At 40.3% G+C, this 24,530-nt stretch overlaps 3 protein-coding genes across 5 annotated transcripts; 2 read left to right on the top strand and 1 right to left on the bottom strand.

The window, feature by feature from the left end:
* On the top strand, window positions 1–8,014 carry LOC115119395 (thioredoxin domain-containing protein 9). 2 transcript variants are annotated; one of them, XM_029648284.2, is made up of 5 exons: window positions 1–295; window positions 6,380–6,607; window positions 6,741–6,859; window positions 7,084–7,338; window positions 7,563–8,014. In XM_029648284.2, the coding sequence occupies exons 2-5, from the start codon at window positions 6,422–6,424 to the stop codon at window positions 7,675–7,677; spliced, it is 675 nt and encodes a 224-aa protein (XP_029504144.1). In that variant the 5' UTR covers window positions 1–295; window positions 6,380–6,421; the 3' UTR covers window positions 7,678–8,014. The 2 variants fall into 2 exon arrangements, with proteins under 2 accessions (XP_029504144.1, XP_029504069.1); XM_029648209.2 differs by lacking the exon at window positions 1–295 and adding an exon at window positions 5,207–5,313.
* A 251-nt stretch (window positions 8,015–8,265) lies between these two features.
* mrpl30 (mitochondrial ribosomal protein L30) lies at window positions 8,266–13,612 on the bottom strand. Of its 2 annotated transcripts, none has more exons than XM_029648394.2 (6): window positions 13,585–13,612; window positions 13,328–13,394; window positions 13,048–13,125; window positions 9,251–9,397; window positions 8,894–8,967; window positions 8,266–8,703 (listed from the first exon to the last, which is right to left on the bottom strand). In XM_029648394.2, the coding sequence occupies exons 2-6, from the start codon at window positions 13,370–13,372 to the stop codon at window positions 8,571–8,573; spliced, it is 477 nt and encodes a 158-aa protein (XP_029504254.1). In that variant the 5' UTR covers window positions 13,373–13,394; window positions 13,585–13,612; the 3' UTR covers window positions 8,266–8,570. The 2 variants fall into 2 exon arrangements, with proteins under 2 accessions (XP_029504254.1, XP_029504325.1); XM_029648465.2 differs by having other exon boundaries at window positions 13,594–13,612.
* Window positions 13,613–13,848: 236 nt separating this feature from the next.
* mitd1 (MIT, microtubule interacting and transport, domain containing 1) lies at window positions 13,849–23,096 on the top strand. Its single transcript, XM_029648113.2, has 7 exons — window positions 13,849–14,366; window positions 14,442–14,543; window positions 16,474–16,610; window positions 16,794–16,880; window positions 22,114–22,226; window positions 22,400–22,460; window positions 22,586–23,096. The coding sequence occupies exons 1-7, from the start codon at window positions 14,228–14,230 to the stop codon at window positions 22,679–22,681; spliced, it is 735 nt and encodes a 244-aa protein (XP_029503973.1). The 5' UTR covers window positions 13,849–14,227; the 3' UTR covers window positions 22,682–23,096.
* Window positions 23,097–24,530: the final 1,434 nt, after the last annotated feature.

The following is a 24,530-nucleotide window of genomic DNA, read 5'->3' as shown; positions in this document are numbered from 1 at the left end:
ATTCGAATCTCAGAACAAACCAGGCTACAAGGACGGTGCTTTCAATGGAGAGATGTATGACAAACCACCTTCAGGATTGATTCAAACAACGTTTTCCATGTTTCAGTCGATATTATGGAGTTAATTCGGAAAAAAGTTTGACATGTAGGTGACTGAATTTTCGGTTAGTTTCGGTAGCCAAATGCATAGTAACAAAAGGGAACGATGTGTCCTACACAATAATATTTCAGGAAAAACTGGACATCTGCTATGTAACTGAGAGTCTCCTCATTGAAACATCTGAAGTTCTTCAAAGGTAAATTATTTTATTTGATTCCTTGGCTGGTTTTTGTGAATATGTTGCGTGCTAAATGCTAACGCTAAATGCTAAGCTAGCTATCACCACTCTTACACAAATTATTGATTTTCTCTGGTTCTAAAGCATATTTTGAAAATCTGAGACGACAGGATTGTTAAGAAAAGGATAAGCTTGAGAGCAGGCATATTTATTTCATTTCATTTGCGATTTTTAGAAATCGCTAACGTTGCGTTATGCTAATGAGCTTGAGGCTGTAGTTACGCTACCGCATACGGGTTTGGGCGGACTATGAGGCTTTAGGCCAGTTATGCCATCCTACTGAAAGGCATATGGCTGCATTGGTGATGCATGCCATTATGATAAACTGCAAAATGGGCTCACATGGCAGATATGCTGAGAGAGTGACAATCAAATAAAACAGATTGGCGAGTTCACAAATAGACAAAAATGTCATTTTCATTTGAGAAAACAACACAGAAACATTAGAGACAGATCCTCTTCACACCTTTTTAAAATATATTTATTTTAGTACTTTTATCCCTTTTCTCCCAAATTTTGTAATATCCAATTGGTAGTTACAGTCTTGTCCCATCGCTGCAACTCCGGTAAGGACTCAGGAAAGGCGAAGGTCGAGAGCCACGAGTCCTCCGAAACATGACTCTGCAAGCTGAACTGCTTCTTGACACAATGCTCGCTTAACCCAGAAGCCAGCCACACCAATGTGTCAGAGGAAACACTACAAATAACGACCGAAGTCAGCTTAAAGATCTGCTCTCACACTTTAGGGAAAGGGCTTGTGAAGAAAAATCTTATTGCAAGAACTGGGAGCTCTTTAAATTTGAGGTGTCCAAATACCTTAGAAAATATGGTAGTAATCCTGCTAAGACCAGAAGAGTTGAAAAGGAAAAGCTGATCATTAAGATAACTTGCCTTTCTCAGAGGTCCCTAGCCGGCCTCTCGGGGGAGAAGATGGAACTGAAAGAGTTACAAAATAAACTGGATAAGATTAATATAGATTAATAGCAGAAGGAGCCTTTATTAGATCTAGGAAAAAAATTGATTGAGGAGGGAGAACAGAATTCATCCTATTTCTTTAGACTTGAAAAATTTCACTCTAAAAATAACACTATCCATAAGTTAAACATTGATGGTGTTATTACCGATGACCAAAAATGAATTGCGAAATACTGTAGCACATTTTACAGAAGATTATATAGCTCTACGAACTGTCAGGAATTTAACTCACCTAGATTTGAGTTAAAGAGAGGAATTAGGCAAGGTTGTCCTATCTCTCCGTACCTGTTTTTATTAATCACCAAACTTCTTGCAAATTCTTTAAATAATAGTCCTGTACAAGGTATTTCCATAGCTGGTAAAGAAATTATTATAAGCCAGATGGCTGACGATACTACACTTTTTCTGAAAGACGCTAACCAAATTCCCATATCGATCAATGTGATACAATCCTTTTCCAAAGCGTCTGGTCTATATCTTAACATTAATAAATGTGAACTCATGGCTGTCAAAGATTGTGTGACACCTTCATATTATGGTATTCCAGTAAAAGAACATACATATTTATGCATAACCATTACAAAGGATCAGAAGTCTAGAGGCTTACTAAATTTTAACCTTCATATTAAAAAAACCCAGAAGAAGCTAAATCAATGGCTACAGAGGGACTTATCTTTAAAAGGTAGAGTCCTAATAACCAAGGCTGAAGGTATCTCTAGACTAACCATATGGCGCCTTAACTTTATATCTTGACAGTAAAATAAGCAAGGAGTTAGACCAGATGCTTTTCAACTTTCTGTGGAGAAACCGTACCCATTACATTAGGAAAACTGATGTAATGAACACTTATGAGAATGGTGGGCTGAATTTTCTGGACTTTACTACCTTAAATAATACTTTTAAGATCAATTGGATAAAACAATTCCTAAGACCCACTTCTATTTGGAATTTTATTATTCATCATGTCTTCTCTACTTTTGGTGGTCTTAACTTCATATTGTTTTGCAATTATAATATTGACAAAGTTCCAGTGAAACTTTCTGCTTTTCATCGGCAGGTTCTTGTCATGGTCCTTAATTTATAAACACAATTTTTCTCCACACAGATATTATATACGGAATAATCAGGAAATATTGTATAAAAATAGTTCTTCGTTTTTAGAATATTGGTTCTGAAATAATATCCTATTGGTGAGCCAACTGGTAAATGCAGAGGGTCTTTTACTCAGTTATAAGGAATTCTTACCACTTTACAAGGTACCTGTAACTAGAGGTCGACCGATTAATCGGAATGGCCGATTAATTAGGGCCTACTTCAAGTTTTCATAACAATCGGAAATCGGTATTATTATTTTTTTTTACACATTTATTTAACTAGGTAAGTTCTTATTTTCAATGACGGCCTAGGAACCGTGGGTTAACTGCCTTGTTCAGGGGCAGAACGACAGATTTTCACCTTGTCAGCTCGGGGAACCAATCTTGCAACCTTACGGTTAACTAGTCCAACGCAATAACGACCTGCCTCTCTCTCGTTGCACTCCACAAGGAGACTGACTGCCTGTTACGTGAATGCAGCAAGTCAAGGTAAATTGCTAGCTAGCATTAAACATATCTTATAAAAAACAATAAATCAATCATAATCACTAGTTAACTACACATGGTTGATGATAATACTAGATATTACAAGTATCTGACTGAGCAGTGGTAGGCAGAAGTAGGCGCATAAACATTCATTCAAACAGCACTTTCGTGCGTTTTGCCAGCAGCTCTTTATTGTGCTTCAAGCATTGCGCTGTTTATGACTTCAAGCCTATCAACTCCCGAGATGAGGCTCGTGTAACCGAAGTGAAATGGCTAGCTAGTTAGTGCGCGCTAATTGTCGTTTTGTTGCTGGTTCGAGCCCAGGGAGGAGCGAGGAGAGGGACGGAAGCTATACTGTTACACTGGCAATACTAAAGTGCCTATAAGAACATCCAATAGTCAAAGGTTAATGAAATACAAATGGTATAGAGGGAAATAGTCCTATAATTCCTATAATAACTACAACTTAAAACCTCTTACCTTGGAATATTGACGACTCATGTTAAAAGGAACCACCAGCTTTCATATGTTCTCATGTTCTGAGCAAGGAACTTAAACGTTAGCTTTTTTTTACATGGCACATATTGCACTTTTTCTTTCTTCTCCAACACTTTGTTTTTGCATTATTTAAACCAAATTGAACATGTTTCATTATTTACTTGAGGCTAAATTGATTTGATTGATGTACTATATTAAGTTAAAATAAGTGTTCATTCAGTATTGTTGTAATTGTCATTATTACAAATTAATTAATTAATCGGTATCGGCTTTTATGGTCCTCCAATAATCAGTATCGGTATCGGCGTTGAAAAATCATAATCGGTCGACCTCTACCTGTAACACCTAAAGATTTTGCAATTGTTTTAGATGCCATTCCCTCAGGTGTTGCTCTATTATTCAGGAACTGTGTCAAGACCTGACCCTCAGAGCCTACCTTCCATTAACCCTGTTGACCCATCAGTAGGAAAGATTTGTTTCTCTTTTGGTCCATTCAACAACAGAGCGATACGAACCTTGTTTCATCAGGATGTTGTATCTACTATACCTTATTGCCTTATTGGAATGGATTTATTGATAATATCTGTTGGAAAAAAAGGTTGGATGTTGCCACACACATACCTACTTGTTAACTAAATTAAGGAAGTTTCCTTTAAAATTATTCATAAATATTATCCTGCCCACCACTATATGAAGAAGTTTAAGAAAAACCCCCTAGCTCAATTGTCCATTGTATAGAATCTATACTTGTGTTCCCTCATGTACTCTCTGTATTGATTTGTTGTAAATTAAAAACATGTTTTTTTAAAGTTCTCACCTCTGGTGGTGCTATGCATGGCTTCAAAAGAGAGCAATTCCTCCCCTGTGTGAAACTCCGCGGTAATCCCACACACAAAAATGGCCGTATTTGTTGTCAGTTGCTTAAATTAATAATCACATGCCAGAGAAAAACTCGACATTTCTTGCGGAGTCCTTCAATTTCTTTCGATATCTTGTGCCATGCCAGTTATCCGCTCTGTGACGATTCTTCGAGACAAACTGACACGTTGGGACAATTTAACTTTGGTGTTAGCAACTCTTTTACAAATTTTCCCCATCCAAACTAAGTTTCGTAAATGCGGCTTGTTGGTCACCCAAACCCCGCAGAATAGCAATTACTTTATCCACACGAAGTTATCATTGCATTCAGTTTAGCATGTTTCGAGCTGTAATGACTCTCCAAATTGGTCTTTCTCATTACTGCATGTGCATCCCCACAAACTAGGAATACACTTCGACGGATCTACGTTTCTTTCATTTACTGTAGCAATTTTTCTGACGTACAGGCAGGTGCTCGGTGAAGACGAGCTGTCTAGCGCTACCAAACATTTTATTTTTCTTGGAAAAATTACCTCTAATAGCATTTTTTAAATATATATAAAAAATGTATTCATGAATTGGCTCGGGGGCCTGATCGAACGGTCTCGTAGGTCGGACCTCCCCACCCCTGGCCTACACACAGTGGCCTGCTGTTGCTAGCCAGCTAACTAATAATACATCATTTTTTCACATTTTGAAAATGTATTTAATTACTAGAATAGGTTCACGGCTACGCCAACGAAGCGGCCAACCTGTAGGGAAGAGTTGTCAAGCTTCTGCTGGTCGAAACGTATGGTTACTTTCCCTTTCTTGGGCCCAAGGATGATAGTGGACATTTTATAGCGAGCACTTGCTTATAATAACCGAAACTGTTTGGTCTTTACACAATAAAATACAATAAAATAAGGAATGCGACTAAGGTACTACTTATCAATGATGTTTAAAGTGCAACGAGCCTTTATTTATTTACCTGTGACGTAAAGCCACGGTAATACTGCGTAGTCTTTGCGCGCGCTGCAGTCTCTGCAGAAAGTGGATCATGCCTTTTTGTACGGACCGCTTTTGGTAAGTAGGCTTGCCAGTTTGTTATTGTGGTAATATTGATAGTCATGGGCAAATAATACATTCAGTAGGCCCTATTAAAATAATATTAATATAAGAGGTTGATCTTATCATGGGACGTATGGGTGAAGTCTTGGTCGTTTTTGACAGCTCGCTAGCTAATTTAGCATTCTCTGACTCTGGCCGCGCAGTTGTTAGACTAGTTTCGATACAACCAAGAAAGTTTTTAAGAGTCCAGCACAATGTAAAAACTATCTTGGTTGCATCGAAGCTATTGTTAGCCTAGCAGCTCTACCTGCGGCAGGTCAGGCTTGATGGCGCCAGCTAGGCTAAAACGACGCCAGTGATTGTACCTTTGTTCATTGTAGGACACTTTCTATTTCTCAACTTTGTCTGAAATATGATGCGATTAATAGTATGCTACAGTAATTTAGCTAATTAACAAACTTTAGCTGGTTAGCTAGCTATTTTCATATATTGAAAACATCCAGGCACAAATATCTTTGATCAAGGTGTTTCGTTACCATGGTCACCAGCAAAGATTTGTTTAACTAAACCAAGATATGATATGACAGATGTCGTTTCCAATGGGAACAAATGAGTCATAGTGGGCAGAGCCAAGCACGAACTAAGGAAGTCCTATTGGCCTGTTCAAGCATACGTCTTCGAATTTCAGTTAGCCTACACTGTGAAGTGCGCGTGTGCATTAACTAATTTCGTCTTTGCACTCCTTGTAAATAAAGTGATTTTGGCAAAACAGTCTACAAAACTTAGTATAATCTGTTTATAACAGATTCTAGTTTTGGAAACAAACGTTTAATAATGAGAAAATGCAGAACGTCGCCGAAAATCCATCTCCTCCGACCGCCCGGCCATTGGGCTTCCTCTCGCTACCATATTTGGTAGTGTTTGGAAACGCCAAGTGGATGCTTCACATTTATACATCAGGTGAAATATCTGTCTCATTGTTCTATCTGTGGTATTAGTTTGCCTTAATCGTTGGGCCAACCATATAAATTAAATCTCTGAAATGCAATCATTCTCATTCTACTCTTCCCCATCCCTTCAGGAATATAGAGTGAGTGTCAGAAGTTTCATAAGGCTCTTCATCATGGCGAGTCAGTCGATGGAGATCATGGCCAAGGTGCTGGAGCAGCAGGTGCTGCAGTCAGCCAGGATGGTGGAGGAGCAGCTGGATGCAGAGCTGGGGAAGCTGGAGCGCATGGATGACGATGAGATGGAAAAGCTGAAGGAGAGGAGGATGGAGGCCCTCAAGAAATCCCAGAAACAAAAGCAGGTAGGAGGGAAAGACAGAGTGGTCACATTGGCTGAGCCATATGGTGGATGCCAAACAAGCATTTGATTTAGTCCATCCAGTTATTTCATACCAGTAACACTCATCATGGCATGTTTGTGCTCTGTCCCCTCAGGAGTGGCTGGGTAAAGGGCACGGGGAGTACAAGGAGATTCCCAGTGAGAAAGACTTCTTCCCTGAGGTGAAGGAGAGCAATCGAGTGGTCTGCCATTTCTACAGAGACTCCACCTTCAGGTTTGCAACACAGCAATGTTTTCTTCTCTACCTGTTTTTCTCCTGCCATTACAGGCCTAAAACCTACTGCTGTTTTATTGCTGCAAATTAATTGAGATCCAGGGTGAGCTTATCCTCCTAAATCCTAAGAAAAGGATTAGAAAGAGGTTTATTGCCCAAGAAATCTTTATTGCAGCTTCTACCAGGAGCTAACCCTGCTGTCTCCTCTCCCCTGCATTCTAAAGATGCAAGATGCTGGATAAGCACCTTAGCGTCCTGGCCAAGAAGCACCTGGAGACCAAGTTCATCAAGCTGAATGTGGACAAGGCTCCATTCCTGACAGATAGGCTGCGGATCAAGGTGATTCCCACGCTGGCGCTGGTAAAGGATGGGAAGACCAAGGACTACATAGTGGGTTTCACAGACCTAGGAAACACAGACGAGTTCCCCACAGAGGTGCTGGAGTGGAGACTGGGCTGCTCTGACATCATCAACTACAGGTACACAGACAGGAGTGATTTCCTGAAGATAATCACACCTCTAGATAGAAAAATGATCTGTCTAGGTATTTCCTGTTAGGCATTTGAGGCCATTGGTTCATTTGCAAAAGGAATAAAAAAGCCTTACCAGTTCATGCACAAACACAGGCTGATTAGACATTAAGTTCTACTTAGTTCAGATCAAGTCTCGTAACTCCCCTCCCTACACTTTGTCTTCTCCCCAGTGGTAACCTCATGGAGCCCCCCACCCTGACACAGAAATCTGGTTCGAAGTTCATCAAAGTGGAGAAGAAGACCATCAGGGGGAGAGGACACAACTCAGACTCTGAAGACGACTAGAAGACCCTGTCAGCCATCAACTTCCATCTCTCTCGCTGGGCTACTAACCGGCAGAACCATCTCTTCCTGTTTTGTTCCATTCCCATGTTTATCATTTTCCTATTTATGCCAGTCTTCCATGCTTTGTTTTGTGTGTGTGGACTTAATCATATGAGTTCATATTTAATTACATTCAAGTGCTTTTTGGTTGTTTATTTTCAACCTGCAAAGAAAAGGATACCTAACTGACTCATCGATTCCAAATGAAGTCTAGAACTGGAAACCCTCAGACCTGATGCTGTTACCATTTAACATTATAAATAATCATCCTTGCTAACACTATGGCTAGCTAAATTAACATCGATCCATGTCATTTGTCGACACGATTTGTGGGGGAAAAACTTCAATCCAGCTTTTCATGAGCAACAACCAAGTGCCAAGGTCAGCTGCATTCCACAGCCACCTTTGTGTAATCAATGTGATTGGTAGCACAGGTTTGAGTTTTTCTATAAAAATGGGCTTGATCTTAAAATAAGCTGATCATCACTGGCACATTATTTTCCTCTGACTTCCTCGATTGCATGGATGTATTTTATACACATTAACATGTACATGTTATGTTTTTATTTGAAATATAATACAAAGGGGTGAGCTATAGAAGTGTTTCTCAGTCCAGGTCTAGAATGAACACAGGTACAGGGATTTCACCAATATAGTAATTTGAATCACAGCTGATTTCTGGTAGGCTAGACTGTAAAACCATTCATTTGTGTTCTATACAGATTGGATAGGTGAAAGCATGGGATCCACTACACAGCCAATCCAGTCATGTCAGTGTTTACTTTGAGGAAGGGACAATGCATTTTCAGTATTCAAACAGAACCACTGACAAAATGGCTTGGGTATAGTGCTGGCTATGACTCGATGGCTTTGCACTCTACAGGTTTGAGGCGTCGTCGTACGATCAGCTCTCCTTTGCTGTTCAGGTAGTTGTCGGCCATGTCTTCCTCAGCAGGGAGACCATGGGGAAGCTTCAGTGGCTGGATCCTGAACAGAGAGAAAGATGGTCAAAGTTCATCTGTATTGAATTACAGCAGATTTCAGTTGTCAGGATCAACTAACCACACACTCAATTGATAAACAGTAGCATACACTTGACAGGAATTAACAGATGTATTTAATAATAGCCCTGCGCTAACAAAGTAATAACAGGTCTTGCAAACCCGAGCAGCCTTACCTCACAAGATGCTTGATGAATTTCAGCTGGTTGTTGACTGAAGGGATGTTCTTGTGAATTACAGGTACATACGCCTGAGGAGAGGAGCAAAGAACAATTACAGTGCAACCAAGTTAGCAATTAGAATTATAACTTTATATTACTGCAAGAGCAAGCACAACACACAACTGAACTCAATACAAATACGCACTGCTAGAGGAAAGGCTAGGGGTGGGCAACTTTCAATTAGTCGAATCAGGTGTGTTACAGTTTGGCTGGAGCAAAATCTTGCGCCTACACCCACGCAGGGTAAGATTGCCACACACTAGGCTATCCCTCAGATGTGAGGTTATTAATCCAAAGTGATAGGAGCCCCACCTTCTGCAAGCAGAGTCCCTCCACTAGCTTCTTCTCCCAGTAGGGCCGGCGCATGGTGCTCTTGACCCGCGTCACCACGTGCAGTTTATGTGGCTGCTCCTGGTTTCCACCATACTTCTCATGCTCTTGAGACCGCTCATCCAGAATCTGTAGACACAGAAAGACAGATTTACTACGGATTCAAAGGATCGCAAAGGTTTGTTTAAAAATGTCATTTCCATGATCATTGCCATTAGGATATAACACAAGTGTTATAATATAATAAATGGGTGCTTAGAGGTCGACCGATTCTGATTTTTCAACGCAGATACCGATTATTGGAGGACCCCCCCCAAAAAAACGATGCCTAGTTTTATACACTGCTCAAAAAAAATAAAGGGAACACTTAAACAACACAATGTAACTTCAAGTCAATCACACTTCTGTGAAATCAAACTGTCCACTTAGGAAGCAACACTGATTGACAATAAATTTCACATGCTGTTGTGCAAATGGAATAGACAACAGGTGGAAATTATAGGCAATTAGCAAGACACACCCAATAAAGGAGTGGTTCTGCAGGTGATAACTTCTCAGTTCCTATGCTTCCTGGCTGATGTTTTGGTCACTTTTGAATGCTGGCGGTGCTTTCACTCTAGTGGTAGCATGAGACGGAGTCTACAACCCACACAAGTGGCTCAGGTAGTGCAGCTCATCCAGGATGGAACATCAATGCGAGCTGTGGCAAGAAGGTTTGCTGTGTCTGTCAGCGTAGTGTCCAGAGCATGGAGGCGCTACCAGGAAACAGGCCAGTACATCAGGAGACGTGGAGGAGGGCAACAACCCAGCAGCAGGACCGCTACCTCTGTGCAAGGAGGAGCACTGCCAGAGCCCTGCAAAATGACCTCCAGCAGTCCACAAATGTGCATGTGTCTGCTCAAACGGTCAGAAACAGACTCCATGAGGGTGGTATGAGGGCCCGACATCCACAGGTGGGGGTTGTGCTTACAGCCCAACACCGTGCAGGATGTTTGGCATTTGCCAGAGAACACCAAGATTGGCAAATTCGCCACTGGCGCCCTGTGCTCTTCACAGATGAAAGCAGGTTCACACTGAGCACATGTGACAGACGTGGAGAACGTTCTGCCTGCAACATCCTCCAGCATGACCGGTTTGGCGGTGGGTCAGTCATGGTGTGGGGTGGCATTTCTTTGGGGGGCCGCACAGCCTTCCATGTGCCTGCCAGAGGTAGCCTGACTGCCATTAGGTACAGAGATGAGATCCTCAGACCCCTTGTGAGACCATATGCTGGTGCGGTTGGCCCTGGGTTCCTCCTAATGCAGGACAATGCTAGACCTCATGTGGCTGGAGTGTGTCAGCAGTTCCTGAAAGAGGAAGGCATTGATGCTATGGACTGGCCCGCCAGTTCCCCAGACCTGAATTCAATTGAGCACATCTGGGACATCATGTCTCGCTCCATCCACCAACGCCATGTTGCACCACAGACTGTCCAGGAGTTGGCGGATGCTTTAGTCCAGGTCTGGGAGATCCCTCAGGAGACCATCCGCCACCTCACCAGGAGCATGCCCAGGCATTGTAGGGAGATCATACAGGCACGTCGAGGCCACACACTACTGAGCCTCATTTTGACTTGTTTTAAGGACATTACATCAAAGTTAGATCAGCCGGTAGTGTGGTTTTCCACTTTAATTTTGAGTGTGACTCCAAATCCAGACCTCCATGGGTTGATATATTTGATTTCCATTGATAATTTGTGTGTGATTTTGTTGTCAGCACATTCAACTATGTAAAGAAAAAAGTATTTAATTAGAATATTTCATTAATTCAGATCTAGGATGTGTTATTTTAGTGTTCCCTTTATTTTTTTGAGCAGTGTGTGTGTGTGTATATATATATTTGTAATAATGACAATTACAAAATAATGAATTAACACTAATTTTAACTTAATATAATACATAAATAAAAATCTATTTAGTCTCATAAATAATGACATGTTCAATTTGGTTTAAATAATGCAAAAACAAAGTGTTGGAGAAAGTAAAAGTGCAATATTTACCATGTAAAAAAGCTAACGTTTCAGTTCCTTGCTCAGAACATGAGAACATATGAAAGCTGGTGGTTCCTTTTAACATGAGTCTTCAATATTCCCAGGTAAGAAGATTTACGTTATAGTTATTATAGGCATTATAGGACTATTTCTCTCTATACCATTTGTATTTCATATACCTTTGACTATTGGATGTTCTTATAGGCATTATAGTGTTGCCAGCCTAATATCGGGAGTTGATAGGCTTGAAGTCATAAACAGCGCAATGCTTGAAGCACAGCGAAAAGCTGCTGGCAAATGCAGGAAGTGCCGTTTGAATGAATGCTTACGAGCCTGCTGCTGCCAACCAAATCTCAATCAGACTGCTCTATCAAATATCAAATCATAGACTAATAATATAATAACACACAGAAATATGAGCCTTATGTCATTAATATGGTCAAATCCGGAAACTATCATTTCGAAAACAAAACATTTATTCTTTCAGTGAAATATGGAACCGTTCCGTATTTTATCTAATGGATGGCATCCCTAAGTCTAAATATTGCTGTTAGATTGCACAACCTTCAATGTTATGTCATAATTATGTACAATTCTGTCAAATTAATTACGGTCTTTGTTAGGAAGAAATGTTCTTCACACAGTTCGCAATGAGCCAGGCAGCCCAAACTGCTGCATATACCCGGACTCTGCTTGTACAGAATGCAAGAGAAGTGACACAATCTCGCAAGTTAAAATATTCATGTTAGCAGGCAATATTAACTAAATATGCAGGTTTAAAAATATATACTTGTGTATTGATTTTATTAAGAAAGGCATTGATGTTTATAGTTAGGTACACATTGGTGCAACAGTGCGTTTTTCGCAAATGCACTTGTTAAATCATCACCCATTTAGTGAAGTAGGCTGTGATTCAATGATAAATTAACAGGCACCGCATCGATTATATGCAACGCAGGACAAGCTAGATAAACTAGTAATATCATCAACCATGTGTAGTTAACTAGTGATGTTAAGATTGTTTGTTTTTTATAAGATAAGATTTAATGCTAGCTAGCAACTTACGCGAGTGAAGCAAGGAGCCAAGGTAACAGGCAGTCAGCCTGCCACGCAATCTCCTCGTTGAGTGCAATGTAATCGGCCATAATCGGTGTCCAAAAATGCAGATTACCGATTGTTATGAAAACTTGAAATCGGCCCTAATTAATCAGCCATTCCGATTAATTGGTCAACCTCTAGTGCTTATATTTGTCCTGTTTCACACATGCACACGTGTGTAACCTTAGTATAAAGTGTGTGGTGTGAAATGGACATGCATATCACTCCCCCTGAAACACCCTCGGAGAGTGGGATAATGGCCAGGGATTTATTTATTTTATTTTACCTTTATTTAACCAGGTAGGCAAGTTGAGAACAAGTTCTCATTTACAATTGCGACCTGGCCAAGATAAAGCAAAGCAGTTCGACAGATACAACGACACAGAGTTACACATGGAGTAAAACAAACATACAGTCAATAATACAGTATAAACAAGTCTATATACAATGTGAGCAAATGAGGTGAGAAGGGAGGTAAAGGCAAAAAAGGCCATGGTGGCAAAGTAAATACAATATAGGGATCAGCCATTGACGATGACACTGGAGCAATTAGGGTTAAGGACATATGTAAGAAACGTTTGCTTTGAGTTGAGGTATTCATTGCATTTAGATTCTATGGGCCTGCCCTTGATGAAAGTCTGCAGCACCCTACCTCTTGTGGGATCCGTGCTTTGGTGAACTTGCTTCGGAATGAAAATAACCAAGGCAGGGGCGTAGTTTCTGTTAAAGCCTGCAAGAATGCACAGACACAATCAAATATGAATGAAAGAATAACATTACATTGTTTTTGGTTTAACTATGGAGGAACACACAGTCGGATGATCCTACAAAATGTGTTGTTCTAACAACCAGTTATCTGACTGATAGCTTAAATTTGAGTTACAACTGTCTGCCAGGAAGATAGTCTGCCTTTAATAATTTAGACTCCTTACCTGAATTGGGGAAGGTATGTGAAGACCACGACATAGCATAGCCATATTTACTTGTTGGTTGACAAGTCTGTAGCAAGGAAGTCAAGGTTATAATGCAAAAACCGTCAAATGCGAATTCGACAAGGAAATTGTGATTCTACCGAGATATAAAGTGTCGTTACTATAAGGTCAATATTTTTTTAAATTATATTTTCAACAAACATCAAAATACAGCTGGATAAACGCAAACTGAATTGCTAGAGTGTTTCAGCACTTACGACACTCACCGGAAGCCGTCAGTATAGCAGTCACTTACTAACGTTGCCGTGCTTACTTCAAAACTTGGTCATTTCGTTCCTGCATGGCTTTAATTTGTTTCAATTAACTTTGTGAAAAACGTCGATTTTTTTTTTACAATGTGATATTGTATGATTAACTATATGGTTTGACAACATTTTTTACATGTGTATTTCAGAATTAATTCATTTATATTTAATTTAGGCATTTTCACTTCCGTGGATATGTTGCTCGGGGGAATTATTATTCATGCGTACCTTTATACAGGCCAGCAAACAAACCAACATCAGGAAGTTAGTGGCATGAGAGGATGATTTTGATCAGATTTACGTTTGAATTAATGGAATGAAATCTCGTCATCCGATGTATATATAATCTAAGCATGGGGAGTTTAAGAAGGGTCTACTGATACATTGTATTGCCTCTGAAGATGTGCCAAAGAAGACTTGATACCTCAAGCTGACTCAGACGAATTTAATATTCCTGTCGCTGAGCTGTGGACGGACGAAGCATGTGCATACTCCTTTGCCGTCTATGGCATACTCTAACCAGGTGAATTACAAATATCCACAACTTGACACATTGAACTCAAAATCTCAGTCCATTTTTACCAGATAGTGAACCATGACGCAAGTCCCTGGTATGGAGACCTCTGCCATCTCCGTCCTGAAACGAGCCGTGGAACTGGACCAGAGCTCGCGCTTCCAGGAGTCGCTAGTGTGCTACCAGGAGGGGATCCAGCTACTGATGGACGTGCTGAAAGGTAACACACACACTGTCACAGTCACAGGGGTATGAGGGTAACATCTGTTTTACTGATCTACTCATCTGTTCACAGCTGTAAAAGATGACTCGAAGAAAGTCCACTACAGACAGAAGATAAAGAGCTACATGGACCGAGCAGAACAGATCAAAGTCCATGTCAACCAACTAAAAGAAGGTAATGGATCTCAGAGAACGGATGTCACTTTCCCAAAGGAATCATTCCTGCACCTTACTGCTGCCTTCCTCTTATTCCTCCTTCCAGGGATGAGCATTCATTTCAAACTAGACTAAAGACCAATGTATTAAAATACATGTATTTTGTAGTTGAAAATACAAAAATAAATGTGCAAATAGCCGGCCGAACATCAACAACATTCTCAGTAACGGTTACACAAATGTCTTACTTGCTATGACTGTGATATGTTGTTGTTTATTTACCTTAGTTGGATGCACTGTCACTGGGTAAGAGTGTGCTAAATTACCAAAATATATGTGAAAGTGAACAACTGCAAAGCACACTGGGTATTGTCATTGACCATTTTACGGAGCCTAGCTCATTAGAGTAATACTGAGCATGCTTTGCAATTGTTCATTTTTACATGTACATTTTGTTTATTTAGCAGACAATCTTATCACACCATAGTGCCATCAGACTTTTTGTTTCCAATGTAGGGTGAAAAGAGGGCCACAAAATTGTGAACCGCTGTAAAGAAATGGTATAGAAAAGTATTTTGTTATTTTGAAAATACAAATTGCAGCTTTTGAAAGGATCTTGTTACAAAATGCATTGGAGTGTAGTTTAGCATACAAAATACTCAGAAGCAATTAAAATACGTATACTTGGCAAAAATCTAAACGCAACCTGCAACAATTTCAAAGATTTTACTGAGTTACAGTTCATATAAGGAAATCAGTCAATTGAAATAAATTCATTAGGTCATAAATCTACGTTTTTCACGTGACTGGTAATACAGATATTCATCTGTTGTTCACATATACCTTAAAAGAAAAGGTGGGGCATGTATCAGAAAACCAGTCAGTATCTGGTGGGACCACCTTTTGCCTCATGCAGCGCGACATCTCCTTCGCATAGAGTTGATCAGGCTGTTGATTGTGTCCTGTGGAATGTTGTCCCACTCCTCTTCAATGGCTGTGCGAAGTTGCCGGATATTGGCGGGAACTGAAACACGCTTATCGATCCAGAGCATCCCAAACATTCTCAATGGGTGACATGTCTGATGAATATGCAGGCCATGGAAGGAAGAACATGGACATTTTCAACTTCCAGGAATGGTGTACAGATCCTTGCGACATGGGGCCCGGCATTATCATGCGAGGTGATAGGGGGAAAGATGAATGGCGCGACAATGGGCCTCAAAATGTCGTCACGGTATCTCTCTGCATTCAAGCTGCCATCGATAAAATGCATTTGTGTTTGTTATCCATAGCTTATGCATGTCCATACCATGAACCCACTGCCACCATGGGGCACTTTGTTCACAAAGCTGACATCAGCAAACCACTCACACACACACACAACGCCATACACGTGGGCTGCGGTTGTGAGGCCGATTGGATGTACTACCAAACTCTCTAAAATGACATTGGAGGCAGCTTATGGTAGAGAAATGAACATTCAATTATTTGGCAATAGCTCTGGTGGATATTCCTGCAGTCAGCATGCTAATTGCACGCTGCCTCAAACTTGAGACATTTTTGGGATTGTGTTGTGTGGCAAAACTGCACATTTTAGTGGCTTTTTATTGTCCCAGCACAGGGAGCACCCATGTAATGATCATACTGTTAAATCAGCTTCTTGAAATGCCACACCTGTTAGGGTGATGTATTATCTTGGCAAAAGAGAAATGCTCACTAACAGGGATGTAAACAAATTTGTGCACACAATTTGAGAGAAATAAGGTTTTTGGTGTGAATGGAACATTTCAGAGGTCTTTTATTTCAGGCCATGAAACATGGGACCAACACTTAAAATGTTGCATTTATATTTTTGTTCAGTGTATTTCAAATGCATGTAACAGAAATACTGCCTATCTCTGCCTCTTTCCCTTCTTATCCCTCCCTCTCTCAACTCCTCTCCCACTCAGAGGGGAAGTACCATGAGCAGATCAGGATAGCAGATGATGCTACAGGCTATAGTTACGAGGTTCTGTTCAGGCCTTACGTCACCGAGGGGGTGACTGAGGTCTGGGTGGAGGACCCTTACATCCGACATATTCACCAGGTAATTTACCCGTACACTATCAAACACATTCACCAAATGATATACTGCAGAAAGGTACTATTACCTCTGGGTGTTCTGCTCCCTCAAAAGCTGGTTTGTCTATTAGTATGATAGTGGAATCTGCCTTGGATGCCATGCTGGTTTAGTCATGAGATCTTGACTTTGACCCTTCTGCCCTCTTAGCTGTATAACTTCCTGAGGTTCTGTGAGATGCTGCTGAAGGCCAGCTGTAAGGTGAAGAGGATTCACCTCCTGACCTCTCAGGAAGAGGTAACTAACTGTAGGCTAGTGGCAAGGCCCACAAAATGTTGCGATACCCCTACCTGAGGTGTAACAAAACACAGCCATGTTTTTCTATATCTCTCAGGTGTTCCATATATGAAATGGATGTTTGTATAAAAATATGTTCCTTGCAAAAGTGGTTAAATTGATATATATTGTGACACACCCTCTTAACTCAAACAGTGCAGAATAATGCCTGGCTGGAGGGGGAGTGGGCCACATAACCTCCTGTACCCCAATATTGCAAGTTCTGATATTGCTTAAATTTGGAATACAAATTGTCAATTGTATGCCCTACATACAGAAACACACAACATTAGGATATCTTAAAGCATTTTGAAAATGTAGATCTGTAAACACACATGCGATAGGCAGAAATATTAACTATGAATATTTATGAAGGACACTAATTGGTCTCTGTTCAATAGACAACTTTTCAAGCCAAATAAATGTGCACTCATTCAGTGCTGTATGGTCCTACCTGATGAAAATGCACACAGTTACACGTTTAATTGATGTTGTGGCTATTGTAATTGGCTCTAAGGAAAACATGTGGACACAGACATTGAAATATACATTATTCTTTTTCTCCAAGGTTCCTTAAAGGATTTAAAAATATATTTTGCCCCTATTCTTGCAACTAAGTCAGGGGGCCATCACAGATTATCTTTATATTTTGTAAATTAGACATTTTTTCAGAATTGTGTACAACACTCATGTCTATAAAGACTGTTGTGAATCAATTTGATGCTGAATCCAATATGGCCAACATGATTACACTCAATCACCTTTGCCTGCATACAAGTAGCCCTTGTTCATTTTGTACTGTGTTATTCTGTCTTTTAAAATGGTTTCATAAGGCTCTTGGTATATCTAGGACTATGAGTGTCACTGCCATGCCTCTGTTGGTTTGAATAGCCAAAGCCAACTCATTTTTAAACGTGTTCATGTTTTAATCTCATTCAAACACTTACAACATATCAACATTGGGCAATTCCACAAAAATAATAACAAGTCTTTTAGGACACAAGCACACCTTAGTGTTACAGGAACGCAACCATAATACAACAGTCAGCTACTCTAGTATTGTATATGTACAACCCTCTTTCCCCAACTAAAACTAAGTGTGCAATGTTGATTCAGTCTTTGAGGTGACCAGGATGTGAGTGTCCTTACAGGGTGAGGAGACAAAGTAGCCAGTGGTGGTTGTTGTTTTGGGGTCTGACCAGCTTGCACAGCTAACTGGTCATTCTAGACATGCTGCAGGGACAAGGCCAGTATCCTTCCTGTACGGCTGGCGTGGTATTGGAGCTGTGGGGTGATCCGTTTCCATTTCTACAGTTCGGTATAGGCAGTCTGCAGATGCAGCTTACATACCAAAGAGACCAGTTGACTAATTGGAATGTTATCCCAGTCTGAATGCTGCTGGGGTAACTCCAGTAGTGAAATGATTGGTTGTCTGGTTGTGAAGGGGAGTCACAAACAGACTTGCCTTTAGACCTTTCCAACACATAATTGACCTGTGGGCAGAGTTGTTAATGTTGAATGTGCTAAAAAGTCATTCAGGTCACGTCCTACATATTTTTTATATATTCATTTGTAAGTCAGTTAGGATGATAATTTGGCTAACATTAACTGTTGGTGGTTGGCATTGATTATGGACTGGGGCACGCACCAGCAGGAGAGGTGGAGAGTGACCTCAGGTTATGGTAGAGGTTATTTAGTATAGCGAGGTCATAGACTATAACTAAGAAGTGTTTGTTGTGAGGGACGTAGCACAGATCCACACACGCATACATTTGAAGATGATCCCTGGGCTTTGATGGACAGTAAATGGGTTGCAGAGGAGGTGGAGCAGATCAAGCATGGAACACAAAAACCACTATTTCACAGTCAATCCCCAGCCACCATAAACGATCACATACAGCAAGTTTTACCATTCTACGGTGCCTTTTGTTTGGCATATGTTCATTGCCCACTGGCTCCAGATCATCTATAAGTCTTTCCTAGGTAAAGCCCTGCCTTATCTCAGCTCACTGGTCACCATAGCAGTACCCACCCGTAGCACGCGCTCCAGTAGGTATATTTCACTGGTCACCCCCAAAGCCAATTCTTCCTTTGGCTGCCTTTCCTTCCAGTTCTCTGCTGCCAATGACTGGAACGAATTGCAAAAATCACTGAAGCTGGAGACCCTATCTCCCTCACTAACTTTAAGCACCAGCTGTCAGAGCAGGTCACAGATCACTACATCTGTACATAGCTCATCTAAATAGCCGATCCAACTACCTCATCCCCATACTGTTATTTATTTTTTTGCTCCTTTGCACCCCAGTATCTCTACTTGCACATTCATCTTCTGCACATCTATCACTTCAGTGTTTAATTGCTCAATTGTAATTATTTCGCCACCATGGCCTATTTATTGCCTTTACCTCCCTTATCTTACCTAATTTGCACACTCTGTATATATACTTTTTTTTTCTCTATTGTGTTATTGACTGTTTATTCCATGTGTAACTCTGTGTTGTTGTTTTATCTTGGCCAGGTCGCAGTTGTAAATGAGAACTTGTTCTCAACTAGCCTACCTGGTTAAATAAAGGTGAAATTAAATAAATTGCCAAACATTACTTCACCGTTTCCCAGACCAGTGCATGAGTCACCCCAGCATGAAAGATCATTCTTTACATGCAAGTCAGGTGTCACATGGTTGGCAGCAAAATAGTTACATATGAAGGCATTGCACACCAGCCATTTCCAGGTGGCATTTTGTCTGTTGAATGGCCTCCTGACAGTCCAGTTCCATGGTGTCTCTGTCTCTAGTAACTGCCTGAGGGGAGGACTGATGGTGGAGTAGGCTTATCCAGGAGAGTTCTGGGAGATTCAGGTTGGCATTGATATTGGAGAGGTGCAATTCATATGACATGTGAAGGCCCACTAAGTTGATGGCATTTCTAGTCATTGAGTGTCAGGCTGTTGGTTCATGGTGGTGAACAGCTTATCTTATGCTCTTGTCATGTGTGGTTTCATCCTCCCCGTACACCATAAATGTCACCAAGTCCAAGTAACTCCAGGGCAGACAGCCATGATGGTGGACATGATTTTCTGGAAGAAGCAATGTGGCAGCTCAACTCGAACAGGATAAGAGTGCACCGGAGCATCCCAATTTGCATCACAAATGCAGTGAGCCAGTGGACGGTCATGTTGGTTGGATGCAGGCGGAAATATTGGACTAGCAATGAATCAAAGCTCACTTCTAAATGATAAGGAGGTGACTTAAGAGCCCAACCCTGGAAGGGCAAGTTCTACCACAGCGGTGGCAAATTGTAGAGCATGGCAGAAGGTGTCAGAGTCCAGGGTTGGATTCTATTTCCTTTATTTGGAGCCTCCCAGTTGCCTCATTGATCCTCAAAGAGGCGTGTGATTTAGAATACTTGGTGTTGCCAAGCAGTCTGTTGACTTTTTATATACCCAGACAAATGCGTTTGAGTGTATATGGTGGGCATATTGGATTCCTAACATAGTTGAAGTACACAAAAATAGTCAGGTCAAATCTGAAAAATGTCTTATTTAAAATGTGTATATATACAGGTGATTAAACCACCATTTAATGGTAATGTTGCAGTCATGTTGGATTTTGAGTCAAATCTAGAGGGCCCCCCCTAACATAATTGCAGGAATAGGTGCTAAACATATCAAATCCATAGAGAAACACATTTTTTGCAATATCAGAACTTGCAATATTGGGGTACAGGAGGTTATGTGGCCCACTCCCCCTCCAGCCAGGCATTATTCTGCACTGTTTGAGTTAAGAGGGTGTGTCACAATATCTATGAATTTAACCACTTTTTCAGTCAAATATTTTTATAAAACCATCCAAAAACATGGTTGTACTTTGTTATACAGTTCCTCGGGTTGGGGTATCTCAAAAACAGAAGCCCTTTTAGAGGATTGGCCGCTAGCCTACTAACTAAGCCTTCTCTGTTCCACCCCTCTAAAACCTGACGGATGTACATTTAGAATACATTTCAAAGAAAGAGCTGAGCTGAGAATTAATCAAGGAATCTAATATTTTCGCTAAGCAAGAAAGTTTAGAAATAGGCCGATCATTTATTTAGGTCACAAGGGTCACCACCTTTGTGAAGGGGGAGTACATGGGCCGCCTTCCAAACCTTGGGGATAGTAACAGCTATAATCGTCAGGTTAAAAATATGGGTTCATGATTCAGCAATCAGGGGTCGGAGAGCTGCAGCAAAAATGGATCAAGCAAATCAGCTCCAGATTTATTTATTTTTTACATTAATTTTAAGCAAGGCATCTAACACATCACAGATAGAGTGATGAAATGAAAAAAAAAGATTCACTAGAAGTTGATGGGTTAACCGTCAAGTCAGCTAAAGGCTGGCAGAGGGAAGAGCAGGCAATTGACAGACCAGGGTCAACTACACCACCATTTCTCTCAAATAAAAAGCACCTGAATGAGCTCAGATAACGCAGAAGATCGAATTCTTGGTTTTCTATCTTTGACTCTGAATTGTTTAAAAGGGACATGTTTATCTGCCAGAGGAATAAATATGGAATATACATTTTCTAGAGCCAACTCCGGGTCAGGAATACAGGAGACAGCTGCTAAATCAGAGTAGAACACGTCATGTAGAAACCCTTGAGCAGAACTTTTAAAAATGTATCTTTTTAATTAAACAAGGATTACTAGTGTTTTTCTGTTTCGTATCTTTAATACATACTATGGGACAATGATCACTGAGATCGTATGCAAGTGCTCCACTAGACCAATATTTATGGGGGTTATTAGTAAGAATTAAATCAATCAATGAAGAGTTAAAAGGGTTTTTCACATTTTATCCGTGTGGGTTTTGAGATCAATTGTGTCAGGTTCAAATCCATGCATATACTCTTAAATTGATCTGAGGCTGAGGATAGACAATCCAGATTAAAATCCCTTCAAATGACCAACTCTGAGGACAGAAAATATTTTAAACACTCAGATATAGTACCAATAGCGTCGATATCATTATCAATCAATGCCACAACTGAGTATTTGTATTGCAGAAGTTTGAACTGGTAGTAAGAGGTCTATAGCTTAGTTGCTCCATTTGTTTTCTTTAGGGCTATTTATTGTACAGTTATAAACCTACTCAAAATGCCAAGCTACTTACTGTATCTCGTGTGTTGTTTCCCTAATCCACCTGTCTGTGTGTTGCAGGGGGACAATTCTTCTCAGCAGGCCAGTGCTCTGTCAGAGCTCAAACAGAGTCTACAGAGCCAGGATGTGTGTCTGGACCTCCAGTACTCCACTTTTCACGACAGGGAGATCAGGTACACCATCAATTTCAATCAATCCATTTCCACACCCAGAATGCATCAGTGGCATCAGCTAGCATCAGTGGCTTAGGTTGAATGAGGTCTTTAATGCACCATATGGCGCATGCACATTATAGAGTCTTTGATTTATGTAGGTTTTATAAGCATGATGATGATGATCCCCTAAGGTTTGACAACGGCTGGATCATCAAGATAGGAAGAGGACTGGATTACTTCAAGAAACCAAAGGCAAGACTTCAACCAGGGATATTTCTCCCCTCTATGTTCAGTCTTAACTTTATATTGTCAAAAATATAGAACCAACAGAATAATAATCCGGTAGTATTTATTCAATGTTTTTTTCTCTCCCCCAGGGTCGTTTTTCCATCGGCTACTGTGACTATGACCTGAGGCAGTGCCAGGAGACCACAGTGGATATCTTTCACAGCAAACACACTAAGACATTATAACACCTTTGGAACTGGAGTCTATGGCTACACCAATATGCACAGTAGCATACCACTTAGAACGCATGTCCAATACATTGCTCTATTGTAAGTTAAATGCAAGTGTGGATAGGCCTATTGGAACAGAGGGGCTCTCAATCTAAATGTCTCCCCCTCTGTCCAGTGTGTGTGTGTGTGTACCTGTATAATACATACCAAGTGCCTTTTTTTAAGTCTACATGATCTATCATGTAGTTTGGTCTGACTGGGTTGTTTTTTGAGGGGCTCCTAATGCTTATTATGTGTATCTGAGGACATTGGACCTGAATGGTGGATCCAAATGATAGTTTGGGCATTTCTGAATCTTTTCTTAACCTGTTTTTTAAAATTAAACATACATATTCATTAAAAGTGTACATAACATTTAGAATTCTCAGAATGTCTGGAAACTGATTGTTTTCATTTCATTTTGTGAAAGTAAAGTACCAGTCAAAAGTTTGGACACGGCGTGAAGGAAAAGCAGCCAACAGGTGCTCAGCATGTGTGCAAACTCCTTCAAGACTGTTTGAAAAGCATTCCAGGTGAAGCTGGTTGAAGGAATGCCAAGAGTGTGCAAGGCTGTCATCAAGGCAAAGGGTGGCTACTTTGTAGAATCTCAAATATAAAATATATTTTGATTTGTTTAACACTTTTTTTTGTTACTGCATGATTCCATATGTGTTATTTCATATTTTTGATGTCTTCACTATTATTTCACAATGGAGAAAATAGTTACAAGGAAAAACTCAATGAATACTTGTGTCCAAACATTTGACTGGTACTGTACATGGCGCCATCTAGTGGACATTGAAGTTCGTCCACCTTACAATAACCCTAGAATTGTAAAAATATTATAACGATATGACATTTTAGACTAGAGGGAAGCCAAAATATAATCCCTGGGTGTTAACCTATGATAACGTAATATAATTAATTATTTATAATTTTTCCTGGTGCTTAGACTGGTGGATTTGATCAGTTTATAATTTTTTGGTCGATCTGATTTGACGTTGTTTGCAGTAGACTAAGGGTTAGTCCTGTTAGGATTGGAGAATAGTAAACGTTGGACGGAGGACAGCAGTGGTCGCTCGCAAGCAGTACTAGTATGCTATTATGCTATAGCCTCGAAGTGTAGGTCGTGAACTGACAGTGACATGGCTGTGATCCCCCATCCAGGCACCACTAATAGTATGACATTTGGGTTAATTCATCTTCAACACCAGCCACGTCCGTACAGTAAGTATGATAACTTTTTTGGTTGCCATAATATATAAATGCAAATAGTTTTTTTTTAAACCATACTGTATATCACAAACTGAATTACTTTACCCCGTTCAAATAGGGTACCGAGTAGTCCTCCACAGATAAATTACATTCTCGTGTTTCATGAGCTTGACATTACCTACCATATTGCCAACATTCATCAAGGTGAACTGAACTGACGGAACAGTCTAGACATTGGTCTCCATTTCCAAATGCTCTATTTAAAATGTGAAGGTATAATGAGCAATGACAATAATTAGAGTTCTAGTACAAATAGACTACATAGATCATTACTAAATGTAATACATTTCATATGTACAGTGAATAAGGAAAGTATTCAGGCCCCTTGACTTTTTCCACATTTTGTTACATTACAAATCAAATCAAATCAAATTTATTTATATAGCCCTTCGTACATCAGCTGATATCTCAAAGTGCTTATTCTTAAATTGATTAAAATGTCCCCCCCCCCCCTCATAAATCTACACACAATATCCCATAATGAAGCAAAAACAACTTTTTAGACATTTTTGTGTATTAGAATGTATTCAAATTAAAAAACAGTAATATC

Source organism: Oncorhynchus nerka, linkage group LG1, assembly GCF_034236695.1.
Source record: "Oncorhynchus nerka isolate Pitt River linkage group LG1, Oner_Uvic_2.0, whole genome shotgun sequence".
NCBI lineage: Eukaryota > Metazoa > Chordata > Actinopteri > Salmoniformes > Salmonidae > Oncorhynchus > Oncorhynchus nerka.
Note: the sequence above shows the minus strand (reverse complement) of the source record. Positions and strands in the feature narration are given on the sequence as shown.

What these genes read in the sequence shown, in the direction of transcription:
- LOC115119395 (XM_029648284.2), top strand. Translation starts at nt 6,422, where the DNA reads ATGGCGAGTCAGTCGATGGAGATCATGGCCAAGGTGCTGGAGCAGCAG. An exon ending in AATCCCAGAAACAAAAGCAG is followed by an intron (nt 6,608 to 6,740) that starts GTAGGAGGGAAA and finishes CTGTCCCCTCAG; the next exon opens with GAGTGGCTGGGTAAAGGGCA. An exon ending in TCTGACATCATCAACTACAG is followed by an intron (nt 7,339 to 7,562) that starts GTACACAGACAG and finishes TCTTCTCCCCAG; the next exon opens with TGGTAACCTCATGGAGCCCC.
- mitd1 (XM_029648113.2), top strand. Translation starts at nt 14,228, where the DNA reads ATGACGCAAGTCCCTGGTATGGAGACCTCTGCCATCTCCGTCCTGAAA. An exon ending in TGTCAACCAACTAAAAGAAG is followed by an intron (nt 14,544 to 16,473) that starts GTAATGGATCTC and finishes TCTCCCACTCAG; the next exon opens with AGGGGAAGTACCATGAGCAG. An exon ending in TCCTGACCTCTCAGGAAGAG is followed by an intron (nt 16,881 to 22,113) that starts GTAACTAACTGT and finishes TGTGTGTTGCAG; the next exon opens with GGGGACAATTCTTCTCAGCA.
- mrpl30 (XM_029648394.2), bottom strand. Translation starts at nt 13,372, where the DNA reads ATGGCTATGCTATGTCGTGGTCTTCACATACCTTCCCCAATTCAG. An exon ending in AAGCACGGATCCCACAAGAG is followed by an intron (nt 9,398 to 13,047) that starts GTAGGGTGCTGC and finishes CTGTGTCTACAG; the next exon opens with ATTCTGGATGAGCGGTCTCA. An exon ending in AGGGACTCTGCTTGCAGAAG is followed by an intron (nt 8,968 to 9,250) that starts GTGGGGCTCCTA and finishes TCCTCTCCTCAG; the next exon opens with GCGTATGTACCTGTAATTCA.